The 20916-nt window shown below is 37.1% G+C and overlaps 1 protein-coding gene across 1 annotated transcript in view; it reads left to right on the top strand.

Moving 5' to 3' along the window:
- The first annotated feature begins 757 nt into the window (after positions 1-757).
- Positions 758-20916, top strand: part of clmpa (CXADR like membrane protein a) — a 225113-nt gene continuing 204954 nt past the window's right edge. Inside the window, exon 1 of the mRNA XM_030154487.1 lies at positions 758-1065. Coding sequence (XP_030010347.1) covers positions 1032-1065 — 34 coding nt within the window. The 5' untranslated portion in view covers positions 758-1031. The remainder of the gene's footprint in view (positions 1066-20916) is intronic.

The following is a 20916-nucleotide window of genomic DNA, read 5'->3' as shown; positions in this document are numbered from 1 at the left end:
TTAAAGAAGAATGGGAGAAGTTGTCACCCGAATATTTGAAGAACACTTGCGCAAGTTTCAGGAAGCGTGTGAAGGCAGTTATTGAGAAAGAAGGAGGACACATAGAATAAAAACATTTTCTATTATGTCAATTTTCTTGTGGCAAATAAATTCTCATGACTTTCAATAAACTAATTGGTCATACACTGTCTTTCAATCCCTGCTTCAAAATATTGTAAATTTTGCTTCCCCACCGTGTATGTGTATATATATATATATATATATATATATATATATATATATATATATATATATATATATATATGTATATATATATATATATATATATTAGCCCCTAAAGCGCAAAGTGTTAATTTCATTTAAAAAAAAAAATTGTCTCCCCCCCGCCCCAACATTTTCTTTGCCCTCCAGTTGCCCCCCCACTTTTAAAATCCTGGTGCCGCCCCTGCTGAGGACACATTTTGTCCCGTAGGAGGATGTGTGTGTGGGGACGCAGCAGTGGTCCGGTCCAGTCTGACAAAGGTATCCGCCCAGTCCAACTGTAGAGGTCCTCCTTCTACTGGCTGCTGGAGGCGCACCTTGGTTGCACCTCCTCTTTAGATTTCCACGCAGTATAGTCCACGGGGCAGGACGGACACGGGGAGGCAGCCTGCGGACGCGTGTGCACAGCAAAGGGAAACACCCCGCACGCACACACACATACAAACACACACACACAAAAGCAGAAGTGGGGGGGCGGTGAGCTCAAGGAGAGAGGAGCCGCTCGCCTTGTGTTGGAGATCCTTGTATTGTATTAAAGGGAGGAGATGCTGCCGCTTCTGCCGCTTCTGCCGCTGCTTCTGCCGCGCTTCAATGACCGGAGATGCTGACGCTGTAGGCTGCGCGGTGCGCCGGAGACATGCGGTACTCCTCACTCCTCCGCCAGGTCACAGTGTAGTTTTGTGTCAAAGTCGAACCCAGTCCGTCCCAGACTCCTTTTTTTCCCACTGACTCTCCTCTCCTGCTGGGATTTGCCCTTGCTGGATGCCGGGATGCCCGCTTCTCCTCTCATCCTCCTGTTCTTGGGTAAGTTCAATGCGCGCTCCCAACTGCAGTTGAGGATTTTTTTATGCTGAAGTAATCTGTAATGAGATACTGTGTGTGAGTGATGCTGGCACTGCTGGGCTGTGTTTACTCTATCATCTGATTTCATCCTTTATTATAAGAATGAAGTTGATGTGCTGCTTTATTCCTTATTCCAACTCTTATCAGTTTCATGGTGCAGCTTGAAATCACGGAACAAGTAAGAGCAAATAATCCCTATATTTAAGTCAGCATCCACATCTATACAGCACTGCATGTTGGTGACATATTAGAATGCACATTTCACTTGTGCCAAATAGGTCTGTTAGGTGATTATGTGCAGAATTGCAGTAACTGTGGCATTTTTTTTTTTTTTTTTAAACCAACAACAAAAATCACCAAAGAAATAGCTCTAATATAATGCAATATTTGCAAAAGAATCCTCAGGTTTATTTGTCACATGCACATGAGTGATGTTGGCAGTGCTGGGCTGTGTTTACTCTATCATCTGATTTCAACCTTTATTATAAGAATGAAGTTGATGCGCTGCTTCGTTCCTTATTCCAACTCTTATCAGTTTCATGGTGCAGCTTGAAATCCCTGAACATATATTTAAGTCAGCATCCACATCAATACAGCACTGCATGTTGGTGAAATATTAGAATGCACATTTCACTTGTGCCAAATAGGTCTGTTAGGTGATTATATGTAGAATTGTAGTAATTGTGGCATTCTTTTTTAACCCTTTCATGTATAGTGGTCATTACAGTGGACAGTTATTCTATAGCTGTTCTCTTATATATTCATGGGTTTTGTTGTTTTAGTTCCATATCAGCCAACACTGTGGACACTTATGCACCATCCCATAATACACTGACATTCATACCATTGCTGTAACTTTGCTGTAACATGTTTGAGTGTAAATAAATTGCTATAAAAATTGGAAATATGATAAAAATGTGAGAAAACATCAGATTAGCTGCATTAAATGTTTTTTATTTCATAGTTTACACACAGTATATCACTTTATGATCTTGTGTGTTAAATACATGGTTCTTTGCTTCAAAAATTAAACACATGGTGTCCAGCTGAGTGGACATTTTTGGAACTCCATGAAAAATAGGTTCATTAAAAAAAAAAAAAAAATCAATTGCATTGTTTTTTCGTGCCTAAAAAGGAAAAAAAAAACTTGACTAAGGTTTTCATAATTCATGCATGAAAGGGTTAAACTAATAACAAAAATCACCAAAGAAATAGCTCTAAAAGAATCCTTAGGTTTATTTGTCACGTGCACAGTTATACATAATACAATGCACGGTGCTTTATGTTTTTGTACCTGCTTTCAATAGCAAAATAGGAAAAAAAAAAAAAAGACATACATTACACAGATAAAGTATAAACTACTGTAGCTCTAGTATGTACAAATAATGTACAGTAGTGCAGATGTGGAGAAGGTGCATACACCACTCATTCTGGTTTCTATGCATATTAAAGTCACACAAACGTGCTATTTCAGTCGCCGAACTAGTAATGTTTCTTATGTAGTGGTGTTTCTTTTCACTGTGAAAGCGCTGCAGAATTACTATTGACATTGACTTGTGTGACATTTGAAAAGAAATAGTTCATTCACTCAAACAGATCATTTAGCTTCAAGGACATGTTTTTCCTGATTTTTTTTTTTTTTTTTTTTTTTTTACTTTTACCAGAGGCTTGTGTAAAACTCCACACATCAGGAATTATTGAAGTCATATAATTAAAGGCATTAACCTGCTGAGAACCGTGCTCCTGCAGTGGCTCTGGAGGAATTTAACGGTGACTGTCCTTTAGCTCGAAAAAAAAACAAAACAAAAAAAACACACACACAACAAACACTTGTGTCTGTCATGTTTCATTGATGCAAAACCTGGAGCTGCACCACCAGTTAAGCATCCCGTCTTGGATTTGTTCTGTACTATATGTTCAACTTCTACAAGTGACTGAGCATAGATGTTAGATGGGAATGTTGAGTCTGAACCAGAAAATACACTTTTATTTCCAAGTAAATCATCCTCAGCTCTGTCAAAGGCACCTTTTCTATATTTAACAGTTCGCTCTCCCTGGACTTCCACATCTGATAGCGCTGTTCTGGAGAAGACACAAAAACCCCTCTTTCTCGCTGTTCTCTCTCTCGCGTCGTCTTCTCACTTTCGCCTTTTGTCTCAGTCACACTGTTCTAGGACAAAATAAATTCTGAATTAGGTGGTGTCCCCTTTCTGGAATGATGGAGTGTCTGGGAGATATTAATTTTTCCCTCTAAACTGTAGAGATAAGAGCAGCGTGCACAGGGATTGCACTGCTTTTTTTTTTTTTTTTTTTTTTTTAATTTTCTGGAGGAAAACTTTTCCAGCTTAATGATGAAACTGTAATACCGAGCCTTAGATGTGGGTGATCTTGCCAAAATCTATTAATGACTATGTGTGTGTTTCAGTTACAGTGTGATTGTCTGTAATGTACACCACAGGCAGATAACAAACAACTGGTGGATTTCTGTTTTTGCACAGTTTAACCACAATATTCCATTCATAACAGCACCACTCACACTGTAGAATTGGGGTGTGTATTGGCAAGAATCTGGCGATACAATAGAAATCACAATTCTAGGATCATGATACGATATATCACGATATATCATGATACTGTGAAAAAGGCAATTTTTTGTTTGTTTGTTTTTTTTTAAATGATTATTTCCTTGAAGAATCTAGTAGAACCAGAAATATGCACAAATACTAATCACATTTTTATTTGATCACAACGGGTTCTAATGCTATTATACAAAATTTTCAAAAGTGTTAAAAGTTAAATTATGTTCTACAGTCATTACAGTTTAAGATCCTGATCAAATGTTCATATTCTATTTGCTCATAACTAACATCAGAACATTATTTTTGTACAATCCCAACAAAGGAAGTAACATTATTTAATAAAACAGTGTTAAATAATAATAAATAAAATATAAACGAAAATCAAAAATGAACTTCCACAATATCTGCATTTGAATAAATACCTAAAAAATATCAATACAGTACTTTTTAATATCGATACAGTATTGTGAAATGAAATATCGTGACATATTGCGCAACAGATATTTTCTTACACCCCCACTGTAGATCATTATTTTGGCTTCAATGTCTGGACAGTTCATATAAAGAGTTGCAGTGGGTAGTGAACAGTATCTTAAAATAACCATAAAACCCATTTTTTAAAAAGTATATTTCAAAATGACATCCCCATTTGCAGTTTTTTGACAATTACCCAAACATTTGTCTTCAATTTTTGGTCAGAACTCTGCACAAAAGCAGGAAATGACATGACTATAAATATAAAAACACATGGAGTTTTACTTGTCATATCATAGATCTACAGTCCACATTAGCATTTTACAAATTGTGCAGCTTGGGCTTTAAACATTAGCATGTAAATAAAAAGTCAACGCTTCAGTCGCCTCTTCGTCCTCGGTGTTAATCCGGTCTTCGTCCACAGTGGGTGTGCTGCTGCTCAAGTTGAGTTGTTTACATGTACGTCACGTTAGGGAAGAAGAAAGGTGTGAAGTCACAGGCTACGCAGCTCTATTGGATTGTTGATATAGTGTGGATCCATACATTAAATGATCTTTAAAGTTATTATGTGATGTTTGGAAACAGGAATAAGACGATACAGTATCAGCCATTCATTGAAAGGGGAGGTTGTAGACACGTGTGAGATCGATCCCATGTAAGACAATCAGCTCCGACGTCATGTTCATACGCGGCTGAAATGCAAATCCATTTATGTTTTGTCATAAACCTAATCTGGGTTTTGTTTTTATTGCACAGAAATGTAATCAGTCATTGAAGGAACAACAGTTTTTGTGTTTTTCTCAACAAACAGGAGGTAGATTGCTTGGATGGCAGGCTGCCTCCGAACACTGGAATTCACATTTGACTCTTCTTAACCCACTTTGGTTCAGGTTAGATAAAGGTTGTGCGTTTGTATTAAACCGGGGGGGGTCAAACTCATTTTATTTTCAGGGACTACATACTGCCCAGAATGATCTCAAGTGGGCTGGGCCAGTGAGTTAATTGCAAAAGAAACCTGGAAATCCAAATTTTTTCTCTTTGCTTTACTGCAAAACGGTAACATTTAATTATGAAATGTTGACATTTGCAAACTATCCTTACACAAAAAAAAAAAAAAAAATGGAATGGCCTGAAAAAAATTAATTTCTTGGGAAATATAAGTGAAATTTTAACAACACAGTGCCTCAACTTATCATTTACATATGTGCATCGTAGATTGCAAAACTTTTATCAACAGGCATAATATTGCTAAAATTTTGGAGTTGGCAACTAAAATGAGTCTAACACCCTTGACTGTTAATACCTGCAGTATAATTGTTGCTAGGGCTGCACGATATGGGGAAAAACCGACAGTGTGATTTTTTTTAACCCTGCGATATATATTGCGATATGAAAAAATACTAAGGAGGACATAATAGCTGTGTGGTGTCGACATAAATGGTCAAACAAATTGTTATTAATAATACTAATAATAATACTAATGCTAATAATGCTAATGCTAATGCCAATGCTAATAATAATAATAATAATAATAATAATAATAATAATGGATTAGATTTCTATCGCGCTTTTCAAGGCACCTAAGGCACATTATTGATTTGTAAACTACATTTGTAGCCACAGCTGCAGACTGACGGAAGCGTGGTTGCCAGTTCACGCTAAACATCCCCTCCGACCACCACCAAACATTCATACGTGTTCATACACCAGTGTGAGTGACACTGGAGAGTGAAGTGTCTTGCCCAAGGACACAACGGACTGACTAAGACGGAGCTGGATTTGAACCCCAAGCCATGGCCGCCTTGTTTATAAGTTGTGTTTCCTCTTGTTGCGGCAACAGGTACAAGGCACTATCGACACAGACCACGTGTTTCAGTATCATCCTTCTTGTAGTCGCAATAATTCCAGATAACTGACGTTCCTTTTCTTTTTGGCACCAAGTCTTCGTTTTCAGTGATTTTCTCTTGTTCGTTGCTCATTTTTCAGTGTTGTTACCAGCGACTCACTCCACATGCAGGGGTTTGGTCTGCTTCGGCAAACTGATTGAGAACGATTGTGATTGGTGGATTGCTATGTGCCGTGTGTGTCAGGTACCCAGGCTGAAATTAGATGAGAACACATCAAGTTCATTTGCCTCCTACATTGCAGGACCTGCGATGTGACTATTGTGCACATGTACATTGCGATGACGATGCTCAAACAACATATTGTGCAGTTTTAATTGTTGCACTTCACAAATTCAGCCTGTAAGGATCGGAACATGTGGTGGACCGTTTTGGCCCATGGGCCCCATGTTTAACCCTCCAGTATACCATCCAGCAAGGCCCTTACTAAGCACCAAGTGTGCCTTCTTCGCACACCTGTGGAATAATATCAAACAATTTTTCATACAGTTTGTTTTTAATTCTTTTACACTTTTTTCTATTTCATCAACTTGCGCTGTAAATAAAAATACCAAATACTCAATAACTGTCACATTTTTTAACCCTTTAAATGCTATGTTTGCAATGTAAACAAACCTTTTTTTTTGCAAAAAACAAAAAAAAAAAAAAAAAAAAAAAATTCAGTGTACTACATAAAAAGTGGATCACATATTGTTTCATTTTTGCAGCCTGGCATATGTCAATGATTAACTCCAACATTGATTAATTTGCATTATTATTTTTTGCGCTAGGTCAAATGTTCAAAAATACTAGCATCTGTCACCAAGTGTGCGTAAAATGCACACCTATAAATCAAACTATTAAATATTATATATTGATTTATTTTTCTGCTCTAATTTGATTTTATTTTTGTAAATCAAGGTCAGCCCTAATCATACATATCAAATGGAAGAAATAGGCACACTTGGGAGACAGATGCTAGTCTTGTAATTTTCTTTTGTTTACAATGTGCAAAATTTAGTCAGTGGCCAGAATTTTAAAGACCATGCAAAAATGAACAACTTTTGAATTCTAACCTTATTTAAATTGTGAAAAATAATATGAAGTTTTTAAAACGAAATGCAAAGTGTGCCTAAAAGGCGCACCTGGATACCGGAGGGTTAATAATAATAATAATAATAATAATAATAAGTTTATTTATGCAGCACCTTTAAAAACTGTTTATAAATTGCTTTGACAGACAAAGCAGAGGGCACAACAGCAGGATACAAGATGCAAGCAAAGAGACTAAAGCAGAAAACAACATAAAAAAAGACATGTACAGCAAACATGAAAACATGACACTTCGAATAAATTGAGTGAATCGGAGTAAAGAGGGCAGAGATAACGTAACATGATGCTGTCAAATCAAAGCAAAAATGCAGTGAGATAAAACAACATCATGTATGAGAATATAAATTAATAACCAATCAGCGTAAAATTAAATATTCAACATTAGAAAGGGACAACATCACATAAAAGCAAGTCTATAAAAATGTGTTTTAAGAAGTGATTTAAAAGATATTACTATAACACCCCTGTATTAAACTAAACCCTGGTAGCTTTTACTAAACATAACCACAACAATATTAATGAGCCTGTCGTCAAAACTGGCTGATATTTAATCAACTTAGCAGATATTGCAAACGTTTCAGTACTCACATTTTTGCCGCTTAAAATACTTTTATCGGCTAAATTAACTACAGTAGAATTCTAATAAACCATATCCACAGATGCATTTGAGTTGCCTATGAATTTCTGCGTAACAGGGTTGTCAGGTTGCTCACCCCCACTGAAGGTCAGTTTTGTTCAGTGCAATGAATAATTTATTAGTGCGCCTGTTTATAAGAAATAATAAGATAATAGGAAGAGTGTGTTTTTGAAATGCACATACTGTACGTATATGTGTGTGTCTTAGAGAGCGGACAGCCTTTGTGACAGTGCAGGGCCATGACATCACAATTAGTCCAGTTGTCCATGGGGTGATGGGAGCTTTCATTAGTTGCATTATGGGAGTGAGTTCGACAGGCCATGGCAAAAACAGCATGTTCTACCTCATGGCGCTGCCTCCGCTTTGCAGCCGTAAACTTATCCTCGCTTCTTCCACAAATTAAACGCAGCTGAATAAATCGCATGGAGCCGCAATTAGATTTGTCTTTTTTTTTTTTTTTTTTTTTTTTAATTTATTTATTTTTAATGCAAACAGTTCTGTCTCCTCTGAGAGAAAGCGAGAGCTGAGCCACAAAAGCTCCAGAAACTAATGAACTAACAACATATTTTGGGTGGTCTGCATTCTGTGTAGTGCTGACTTTGTGATAATTCACCTCAGGATTGAAGTGCGGACTCACACCCTAGGTATGAAGATTTCCAAGACATGCTGTGCTGAATGCTATTATCATCCAACAACTGCCTGCACTTCTGACCTTGAAAATGAAGGTAATACAGCACCTAAGGCTAATATCATGCAATTAAAATGCTTTTTACAGTGGGATTTTTCCTCCATCTTTCATTCTGAAAACAGTAAAACGAGCCTTTGATGAAAATGAATTGATTTCCTAATTGTCTGAGACTGAATGAACGACTAACACATGAATTATGGCCCACGGGGATGATGAGAAAATGAGGCTCTTATGTCCTTTGGGCTGGGCATACTCTCTCCAGCTCTCCCCTTGGATTTGTCTCCTTCACCCAGTCTCTTTGTGTATCACACTCTATTTTTAGTCCACTTTAGTTGTGACCTTTCTGATGTTCATTTTTTGTGCCTCCTGTCCCACACAGCGCAGAGAAACATCCTTAAAGCTCAGCTGGAGTGCATACCTCCCCGTGTCACCTGACATGCACTCGTATCTCATGCGCCTTTATCGAGTTGATCACACAAACAATGAGTTAAAGCGTATCCGTCCCCTTGTCTCTAAATATAGAGTAGATCACCGGAGGCAGGCCAAAGGATCTGTCAAGTGCGGAGATGACAGAAGTCTCCAGTGCCAGAGGTTAGGATGTGACATCTTGCAGCGCTCTGGCCTCGAATCTCTGGCAGACGCCTTCCTCGTCTCGTCTCGTCTCCCCTTCATCCCTCGTCTCCCTCTCTCTCTCGTTCCACGGCGTGTCTCATAGGTGACTTTGACAGTCGAGAGACTCAAATAGGTAGATAGCTTTAGATTTGTTGTTGTTCTTTGGGATGAGGTGCTAGGAAGTGTCCGTGGACTTCGCTGTTCCAGCTTCTGTCTGTCTCCGATTCGCATGCCATGTCTTCTCTGGATCAGTTCGGGTTCACCTTGGGCCACGGCGAGTGTTTTCCAGCATCTTGTGCAGGTGCTCGTCACGTCCGACACATTCAGTTCCTCCGAGCAGAACGCTGTGTCGAGCCCCGAGCAAATTACACTCATCAGTGGTAAAGACTTTTTCCTTTTTCCTATCCTTCCATTTGTTTGTATATAAGGTAAGGTAAGGTAAGATAAGATAAGATAAGCACTCGAAGAGCACAGACCTCTGCCAAGGCAGAGCAGTCCACCCCCGATCACCACCAAAATGTAATCATTTGTTCCTTGTGCCAGTATCAACATTTCCTGAAAATTTCATCCAAATCTGTCCATAACTTTTTGAGTTATCTTGCTAACAGACAAACCCAGATGAAAACATAACCTCTGCCGTTACACAAGAAAAGCTCTCGGAGAGCGCAGACCTCCGCCAAGATAGATCGGCCCCCCCCACACCTGATCACCACCAAAATGTAATCATTTCTTCCTTGTGCCAGTATCAACATTTCCTGAAAATTTCATGAAAATCCGTCCTTAACTTTTTGAGTTATCTTGCTAACAATCAAACAAACATGGACGCACGCAAACACACAAAGCAAAATGATCACAATACCTCCCAGCGGAGGTAATAAAAACAGAGCAAAATTTATACACAATAAAAACTACAATAAGTGCAAAAATCTGCTAAATAAACTAGAAGCACTCGGAGAGCGCAGACCTCCGCCAAAGCAGATCAGCTGCCCCCCCATCACCACCAAAATTCAATCATTTGTTCCTTGTGCCAGTATCAACATTTCCTTCAAATTTCATCCAAATCCATCCGTAACTTTTTGAGTTATCTTGCTAACAGACAAACAAACAGACAGACAAACCCCTATGAAAACATAACCTCTGCTGTTACACTTTGCAGAGGTAATAAATACAATGTGTAAAAGTCTATTGTTGATGGCCTACTGTCATAAAGAAAAACAGCTAAACGAGTCTGGACTGGAATATGTTGTGTCTGTCTCAGTCTGAAGGAGTCTGAGGAAATGTCATTGGAATTAGTTTCAGACTTTTTGCAGCCATGATTCATTTTCTCAGAAAAAATCTGATCAAATATTGAAAACAGGCTATTCAAAGATAAAATGGTGGGATTCTGAAAGTGGATCACATCAAGCCCCATTCAGGCAGGTATAGAAGTACTGAGGGACCTCTGAGGAAATTAGAAACTACCCTGCAACCCCTGATGAATTCACACAGGATAAGCAACGTCTGTGTTTCCCTAGAATTTATGCTAGGCATCACGTCCCCTGGATAAATGTTCATTACCTCATGCTGCCATGCATGTCACCCACCTCATCATATTTTTAGATTTCGCTCCACTGATGGATTTGATCTTGCTCTTTCTGTAAATGGGTTTCCATGCTGGGTAGTGACGTGAGCCTCCTGAAGTTGCACCCAAAATGCTGTCAGAGCTTTAATTTATATTTGCCAGTGCAGTCTGGAGAAGCACACTAAAGGCTTTGATATGTGTCATCTTTGGAAAAGATTGGGAGACTCGGATTATCCTGATCTCAGCCAGACCTGGATTCAGGTTGGATTTCAGGAGCAAAATGTGTTCAAACTTAAAAATTAGTCAAGTGATGCAGTATTTTCTGTCTGCACTGTTACCCATAAAGTTGGAATAATTTTGTTTTCAGACACATTCGTCTTTTTATTCCTATTTGTTGTAGTAGTAGTAGCAGTTTATTCGGTCGTTGATTACTTTAAACGACAAAAAACAACTTATGCATTGTTCCATATACAATGCGACTGAAAAGGGCTAAATTAGAAGTAAAGACTTATTTTACCAAACCCTGTTTACAATTAACATAATGTTTCCACATGAAAACAAAAAAAACATTTTCAATAGTCGCTTTTCCATTGAACCTCAAATTGTGTAAATATACCTTTTACCTAATGGAAGAACGACAATTTCGCCAAAAGTCTCATTTTTTGATTAAAAGTTTTTGCGCTGGCAAGAGGTGGGTGGTTTTTTGGGTGTAGTGTAAATGGTATGTCGTTTATATACAGGGTGGGGAAGCAAAATTTACAATATTTTGAGGCAGGGATTGAAAGACAGTGTATGACCAATTAGTTTATTGAAAGTCATGAGAATTTATTTGCCACAAGAAAATGTACATAATAGAAAATGTTTTTATTCTATGTGTCCTCCTTCTTTCTCAATAACTGCCTTCACACGCTTCCTGAAACTTGCGCAAGTGTTCCTCAAATATTCGGGTGACAACTTCTCCCATTCTTCTTTAATAGTATCTTCCAGACTTTCTCGTAATAGTTTTGCTCATAGTCATTCTCTTCTTTACATTATAAACAGTCTTTATGGACACTCCAACTATTTTTGAAATCTCCTTTGGTGTGACGAGTGCATTCAGCAAATCACACACTCTTTGACGTTTGCTTTCCTGATTACTCATATGGGCAAAAGTTTCTGAAAAGGTATGGATAATAGTGTTAGGTATGATTATGACATCAATGTATGTTTGGTTTCAAAACAATTGACGTAGTGCCTGCTGAGAAAAAACAACTAAATGTTCATTGTAAATTTTGCTTCCCCACCCTGTATATATATATAGAAGAAAAAAAGGGCAGCAGTGTGATGAAAGAAACACAGATATCAACGTATTTTCTTTATAAATAACTTAATAATTTGATCATCAGTTTAATGCCATTTTAATGTGTTACAGATTGCATTTCTGCGGTTTGCGGTTGATAGACGTTAAAAGATGCCCAAAGCCCATGGAACAGAAATGGTTACAGCTGCTGACAAAGAAACAAAGTTTTCGCATCTGTTTATAGTGGCATCGATGACTGCTGATGACGTAACAGGTCTGGAAGGGTCGTCCAATTTCATAGCGGAATGTTTCAACCAGGGCCAAGGGGTGAAATGGGATCTGTGATCTGCTCTTACTGTGATCTGCTCAACATTTAATTAATTCATTATCTGAACCCGCTCTATCCTCACTGGGGTCACAGGGGTCGCTGGAGCTATTTATTGGCGAAGGCGGGGCTCATCACAGGGCTGATGTATAGAGACAAACAATCACTCTCACATTCACACCTATGGGCAATTTAGATTAACCTATCGGTGCGTGTCTTCGGATGGTGGGAGAAAGCTGGAGTACCCAGACAGAACCTACGGAGACATGGGGAGAACATGCAAACTCCACACAGAAAGGTCCCACCCCCATGGACTGGTGTTGGAATTGAACCCAGGACCTTCTTGCTGTGAGGCACAGCACTACTGTGTCGCCCTGCTGTTTAACCCTTTCATGCACACTGGTCACTACAGTGGACAGCTGTTCAAAAGTGTTCTCTTGTATATTCATGGATTTTGTTGTTTTAGTTCCATATCAGCCAACACAGTGGACACTCATGCATCATCCCATACACTGCAATTCATACCATTACTGTAACTTTGCTGTTCTAGATAAACCTGATCTGCAGTAATATGTTTGAGAGTAAAAAAACTGCCAATTGTTATTAGACTGTAATTAACAGTTTTGTTTTTTTGTTTTTTTGCATATTATTTCCATGCAGGTATGTTAAAATGTGAGAAAACATCAGATTAGCAGCATTAAAAATGTTTTAATTTCATAGTTTTCACACAGTATATCAGTAAATACATATTTCTTTGGTTCTAAAACTAAATGCATGGTGTCCAGCTGAGTGGACATTTTTGTAACTCCATAAAAATAGGCTAACAAAAATCAATAGAATTATTATTTTTATGCCTAAAGAGGGATTAAAAACACTCAGGAAAAAAAATCGTGATTAAGGTTCTCGTAATTCATGCATGAAAGGGTTTAATCTACTGTTAACAAAAACTAACAGCGACCACATCTATAACATTAGCATCCGTTCCTTTTATTAATCTCATGACCTGTTCGGCTGCACATCTGAACTATGATGGACAGTTTATTGTGACATTCATTGAAAGTTTTAATTGACTAAACCATATAAAAGCTGTCACTTCCCTCTACTGATAACTGCCCTATAGCCAATCTCTGTCCTGTAACTTTACTCTTTTGACTCCCCCACTTGCATATCATTGTTTTTAGCTGTGACAGGCTATTTTTAGTGAATGTGCGCTAAAACCCACTGTCATTTACCCTTACAGCAACAGACAGCAGACAAACCAAGTTAGTGACTATCGGGTAAACGTTCTGGAGCATTTTTCAGCTAAACTGATGGATATTTCCCACAGGAGCTGGTGATTATAGAGCAGGGGTGTCAAACTCATTTTGGTTCAAGGGCCATATTTAGCCCAATTTGACCTCAAGCGGGCCAGACCAGTAAAATAATGACTTAACCTATAAATAATGACAAATCCAAGTTTTTCTTTTTGTTTTAGTACAAAAAACTCCCAATTAAATTATGAAAACATTTACATTTTACAAAAAAGATGTGAATAACCTGAAAAAACAGAAACTTCATTTGAAAAATTAGTGCAATTTTAACAATATTTTGCCTCGACTTATAATTTATACATGTGCATTTACACACAATGTTACATAAACATTTGGTAACAGGCAGAATATTGTTAAAATTTTGGAGTTTGGAACTAAAATTTGAACAATTTCTACAATATTCCATCTCTTGTTATTATTAACACAACTACAGATCACAGTGGATCCATAAATGCGCAAAACATTTAGTAACAGGCAGAATATTATTAAAATTGCACATTTTGAGTTGTTCATCTTTGTTTTTATTTATGTATTTATTTGCGTTTTTTTGTGAAAGAATAGTTTTGTAAACGTAAATATTTTCACAGTGTAATCTTGTTTTTTTCACTTACATTTTTTCCACATAATTTTACACAAAGAAAATTTGTTGTTGTCATTATTTATGGGTTATTGTGTTGTTATTTTTACTGGAGATCACATTGGTCTGTATGTGGAACCTGAACCAAAATGATGTGGACAACTTTGACTGTTCAGGTTCATTTTTGCACTTTCATCCCGCGGGCCAGAATGGACCCTTTGGCGGGCCAGATTTGGCCCCCGGGCCGCATGTTTGACACCTGTGGTATAGAGCAAAAAGTAGAGTTTGCTACATGTGTATTAATAGTAGGAAACAATACAAAAAAAATAGCAATAGTTGATTATATTTTTAATTATCTACTCGCAACATACCACTTCCATGCATACAGTCATATATAAGGTAGATGCACTGTTTATCCTGTTCCGCCACCATTTTTTTTTTTTTTTTAAGCTGTAACAATCTAACCAGGGAAGGCTGCAAATTAACTTTAGTTCGATGCCATATATAGAGTACATTACATCTGTTGCGTTGCTTCTCCCTAAGCAACAAAGTTTATATTATTCCCATAAAAAAAGAAGAGCAAAAATAAAGTATATATTGTTGTCTGAGTGCTCCGTCGATTGTTTGCAGTTAAGGTCCGACACACTGTGTTTTCCCAGACTGTATTAAAATACAGACAGTGTAAAGTCTGTGTTAATTTAAAATGAATATACATTATTTCTTAAAACAACATCTGTAGGGGTTTTCACTGATGCCATGTTGATGAAAAACAATACAAACTAAACAGAATCATGATAGTTCGGAACATTTTTATTATATTTTACTTTTTATTAAGTCTTCCGGTTTGTAGTTTTAAGGGATTCTATAGTTTTTCATGTTAGTGTTTAATTTTAAAGGTTCTAAAAGGAAAGTATTATTATTATTATTTTTTTTTTTTTGATTAAAGGTATCATGTCAGCGTTGTACACAATGAACCACATTTTTGGAAAAAGGTGTTCACACATCCAACTCGTATGCAGGTACAATGGAAGATTTATTTCTATCTTAAAACGTCCTACACCCGTGTCTTTATTCGGTATACAGTCTGGACAAAGGTTAAAACTTTAGTATGATCAACAAATTGTGATTGAATTTTAAAGTTTTGTGACTCATTCAAGTTCAATTATTCATTCATTTTCTGAACCCACTTTACCCTCACCAGCGTCTGTTGAACTGCATTATGTAATAAATTCCCATTATGTAATAAAAGTTCAAAATGTAATAAGAATGTCACATCATCTTGTAATAAAGCCGCGTTACGTAATAAACTGATGCATTTTGTAATAAACTACGTCAACGCATTATGTTGTAAATTTTTTCACATTATGTAGTAAGTTATTATAATTTGAGAAATTTATTACAAAATGCACTTGACACATTTTTATTTTAAAAAATGTAATAACATGATTCATTATGTAATAACAATCCAAATTAATATAATTTCAGAGCAGTTTAGAAGAAATTAGTCGCAGGAGCTACAGGTAATGTAATCAGAACTTTAACCACACAGTTTAAAGATTAATTTAGCACATTACATTTTTCTGAAAATAAAAATGTGTCAAGTGCATTTTGTAATACATTTCTCAAATTGTAATAACTTACTACATAATGCGAAAAAATTTACTACATAATGCATTGAGGTAGTTTATTACAAAATGCGTCAGTTTATTACATAATGCGGCTTTATTACAAGATGACGTGACATTCTTATTACATTTTGAACTTTTATTACATAATGGGAATTTATTACATAATGCGGCTCAACAGGGTCACGGGGGTCGCTGGAGCCTCTCCCAGCTACTTATGGGCGAAGGCGGGGTACACCCTGGACATGTCGCCAGTTCATCGCAGGGCTACTCATTCAAGTTGCATGAGAAAAAAAAAAAACAAATTTGACATTAAACACATTCTTTATGCAGCTGTTGTCTGATTCTGGTTTCAGTGGAGCAGTAGAGTTGCATCTGACTGAACCTTAACTGTGTAAATAAACCTGTAAGTCATGTTTGCAATTCCTTATGTATGAAATCCTCGGTGATTGGCCAAAAACCTCTAAAGAAAATGCACTGTGGTATAGATTTTCTACAACAACTCTAAGCAAAGACAAAGACGAGTAGCCTGGCTAGCCATCCATCTTTCTCAAAGGGAAATCTTGAATCCAAATATGAAGGCGGGACTAACAGGCACCGAGTAAACCAATCACAGATAAAAGGGACATGACGCTTTTGTCAGAGAAACGTCAGAATACGGGGTGTAATCTGTAATTCAATCCATATTTTTGAATCAAGAGATTTGCGGATTTGGAACTGACTTTGACTTGAAAAAGAAGTCAGTGCGTATGACACATTGCAAAAGACCCGCCCCCCCAGACTTGTGATTGGTTCTGTATAGAATAGATCGTGCATATTTCACAGCGACTGTTTTCTCAGTACTGAGTACACTGGTCTACAATTTTTTAGAAATGATTTGCTTCAGAGATTAAATGTGCTAAATGTTACGTATTTTAATAAGATTAATTGGAAAATAAATGACAAAAGTGCCGGTTTGCTGATGTTTTCAAGGTATATGATTAAGTGTTATTACACATACAGGGTGGGGAAGCAAAATTTACAATATTTTGAGGCAGGGATTGAAAGACAGTGTATGACCAGTTAGTTTATTGAAAGTCATGAGAATTTATTTGCCACAAGAAAATTGAAGTAATAGAAAATGTTTTTATTCTATGTGTCCTCCTTCTTTCTCAATAACTGCCTTCACACGCTTCCTGAAACTTGTGGAAGTGTTCCTCAAATATTCGGGTGACAACTTCTCCCATTCTTCTTTAATAGTATCTTCCAGACTTTGTCGTAATAGTTTTGCTCATAGTCATTCTCTTCTTTCCATTATAAACAGTCTTTATGGACACTCCAACTATTTTTGAAATCTCCTTTGGTGTGACGAATGCATTCAGCAAATCACACACTCTTTGACGTTTGCTTTCCTGATTACTCATATGGGCAAAAGTTTCTGAAAAGGTATGGATAATAGTGTTAGGTATGATTATGACATCAATATATGTTTGGTTTCCAAACAATTGACGTAGTGCCTGCTGAGAAAAAACAACTAAATGTTCATTGTAAATTTTGCTTCCCCACCCTGTATATATTGGTTTATGTACATTTATATAATAGTTTTATAAATCTTCCACTAAATAGAACCTGTAAAGTGAATGTATTCTAATGTGCAGACAGTGTTTTGAAGTAGATCTTGTAGCTCTGAGACAAATATTCCTTTTGAGTCAAACCCATTCTCTCGTTAATTCTTGAATTTCACATTTTGACCCAAGGCTGTATCTTGGAAAGTTCAGCCAACCAGCATTTTTGACTTGATTTTTCTTTATCAGTGAGTCTCATGTGGTAAAATTTCATTACTTTTATTCTGGAATCATTTTCGTTGTAGACCAGTGGTATCTAAATGCAATGACAGTTCCACATTTTCTTTACTGTATGACCAGTTGGTCTCAGGCTTGTAAATCTGCCCTAAGGCCTCTAGAGTCATTGTATAAATATTCTCTCAAGATTCATGACACGAGAAGACGAGCGTTAAATCACTGCCCAATTTTGTCCAAATATAAGATGTTAAGCTTTGAAAATATAACAAATGTGTGTCTCTTGTTTAAGGTTATCCATAATTCTGCTGCTCCTCCATTGAAAAGGTTTATCTCTTCGAGTTTTGGAAAAACATCTCAAACTACTCGATCAACAGCACATGGCGAGTGCAGGATTACGAGGCACAAAACAGCATTTGCAAATTCAGCATTCTCATGTGTGGTCATGCGACAGTGGAATACATTACTAACAGAGCTACTAACAATTACAAACTATCACACATTCTCCTTCATAGTGAAAAAACAGCTACTCTCAAACCAGACCTGTAGCCATAATGTAATGCGGTGTTTTTCAACCATGTGGGGTCACCTGGAATTCAAATGGGGTCACCTGAAATTTCTAGTAATTGATAAAAAAATAAAATAAAATTACTAATGAAAAATATATGGTGAGTTGACAGAGGCAATCACAATATATAAAGGACGTGACAAACTGTGAAGCTGAAACTGAAGCACTTTGGTGCTGTTTATCTGTCAAATGTTCACTGTGGTCAGTTTCATAATTCATAGTTCGAGTTCTTGTTTGTTCAGTATTAATTGTCAGCCTTGTAAATCCAAGCTGAACTGACTGTACATATCCTGACCAAGGAAAATAAAATTCTCACTTTGTGCAGTAATCTACACCTGACTTTTCTGCCTCCGTCCATAACATACATACATTATATGGACTAAATGTCGTCTAAAATTTATTTGCAACATATTATAGCAAACTATTACATGATCAAAAAATAAATTTTATGAAAAAAAAGAGTCTCCTTTTTGAATGTCTGGGGTCACCAGAAATTTGTGATGCTAAAATAGGGTCATGAGCCAAAAAAGTTGGAAACCACTGATGTAATGTAATGTAAACATGCTTAGAATGTGTGTGAGAGACTGCAGTGGGATGAATAAGAATGACTGGTTAGATGTGAATGATTTTTTTATATAGATGGAGTTATGAAAATGCATTTTTTTTTACTGCTTTTAATATGTTTTAGTTTTTATTAATGTCTGTTTTTGTTTTTTTTAATAACATCAGCCTGCCCAGGGACTAGAGGTGGAAATTAACATTAGTGCTACAACCTGGCACGCTACATCTCTCCTTTTTAAGCTTAATGTATATTGTGCATTGTCCCTGTCTAAAATAACCCTCTGGTATCCAGGTGCGCTTTTTATGCACACTTTGCACTTCGTGTTAAAAAACTTCATATTATTTTTCACAATTTAAATAAGGTTAGAATTCAAAAGTTGTTCATTTGTGCATGATCTTTAAAATTCTGGCCACCAACTAAAATTTGAACATTGTAAACAAAAGAAAATTACAAGACTAGCATCTGTCTCCCAAGTGTGCCTAAAATGCACTATTTCTTCCATTTGATATGTATGATTAGGGCTGACCTTGATTTACAAAAATAAAATCAAATTAGAGCAGAAAAATAAATCAATATATAATATTTAATAGTTTGATTTATAGGTGTGCATTTTACGCACACTTGGTGACAGATGCTAGTATTTTTGAACATTTGACCTAGCGCCAAAAATAACTAGAAGCACTCGGAGAGCGCAGACCTCCGCCAAGGCTGATCAGTGGCCCCCCCTGTGGGCCCCCCCCACGCCAAGGAGGTTATGTTTTTGCCAGGGTTTGTTTGTTTGTTTGTCTGTCTGTCTGTTTGTCTGTCCGTTAGTGTGCAACATAACTCAAAAAGTTATGGACAGATTTGGATGAAATTTTCAGGGTTTGTTGGAAATGGGCCCCCCCGTGGGCCCCCCCCACCCCCGATCACCACCAAAATTTAATCATTTCTTCCTTATCCCATTTCCAACAAACCCTGAAAATTTCATCCAAATCTGTCCATAACTTTTTGAGTTATGTTGCACACTAACGGACAGACAAACAGACAAACAAACAAACAAACAAACCAACCCTGGCAAAAACATAACCTCCTTGGCGGAGGTAATAATGCAAATTAACTGATGTTGGAGTTAATCATTGACATATGCCAGGCTGCCAAAATCAAACAATATGTGATCCACTTTTTATGTAGTATATTGAAAAAATAATTTTTTTGCGTTTTTTGCATCCAAAAAAATGGTTTGTTTACATTACAAACACGGCATTTAAAGGGTTAAAAAATGTGACAATTATTGAGTATTTGGTATTTTTATTTACGGCTCAAGTTGATGAAATAGAAAAAAAAGTGTAAAAGAATTAAAAACAAACTGTATGAAAAATTTTTTGACATTATTCCACAAGTGTGCTAAAAAGGCACACTTGGTGCTTAGTAAGGGCCTTACTGGACGGGATACCAGAGGGATAAATAAATAAAATGAAAATGAAAAATGAAATGCACTGAGAAAACCGGATAGCTGACCGGGCTAAAAGAACAACGGCAGCAGTCTTGTGTTCATCGATGGAATTTCCAACAGTCATGAGAAAGCTATTGTGCTGAGCTTCAACATAACAAAGCTAATGCTACCGTTGCATTAATCATTGTTTTCAGTGGTGTTTCATTTGTTAATTGCGTCACTGTTCCGTTGCTAGTTTTAGAATTCATCAATTACATAATGGTGGTTCTCAGCATGCGCCCGAGATGGTTGTCACGGTATTCTTTCAGGAGCTGGAACAAAATTAGCAGTACGGATTTCTCTGACAGCGAACACATGACCTGACGCTGTTGAACTTGCCGGGCCTGTGCGTATATATATATATATATATATATATATATATATGCATCTGAATGCAGGCACGTGTAAAGGCTGAGTTTTAATTAGCTGAGCGCAACACAGCAGGAGAGAACTTCCCCTTACCGAGCAACTCTTCAACCAGCTGACAAAAATCACTGTGACACCGTCCCTCCGCCATCACACACACCTACACACACACACGTACACACACTCCATCCATCCAAACAACCAAACCCATCATTCTGTCTTTGGGGAGCTGCTATGCGATCCATACAAGCCACTGGCTGTTTATGAAATCAGCTGTGTTGCAGCCAAAAAGCTTCAGGCTTTGTATTTATTGCACAGATTAAACACTTCAACCATGTGCTTGCTTACATGACAGGTCCTTGAGGAGTTTGCACTAATTGCTCATTTTAATGAAAAGATGT

The sequence above is a fragment of the Sphaeramia orbicularis genome, chromosome 14, assembly GCF_902148855.1.
Source record: "Sphaeramia orbicularis chromosome 14, fSphaOr1.1, whole genome shotgun sequence".
In the NCBI taxonomy this organism is placed as follows: Eukaryota; Metazoa; Chordata; class Actinopteri; order Kurtiformes; family Apogonidae; genus Sphaeramia; species Sphaeramia orbicularis.
The sequence above is the reverse complement of the archived record's forward strand: the minus strand, read 5'-3'. Positions and strand labels throughout refer to the sequence as shown.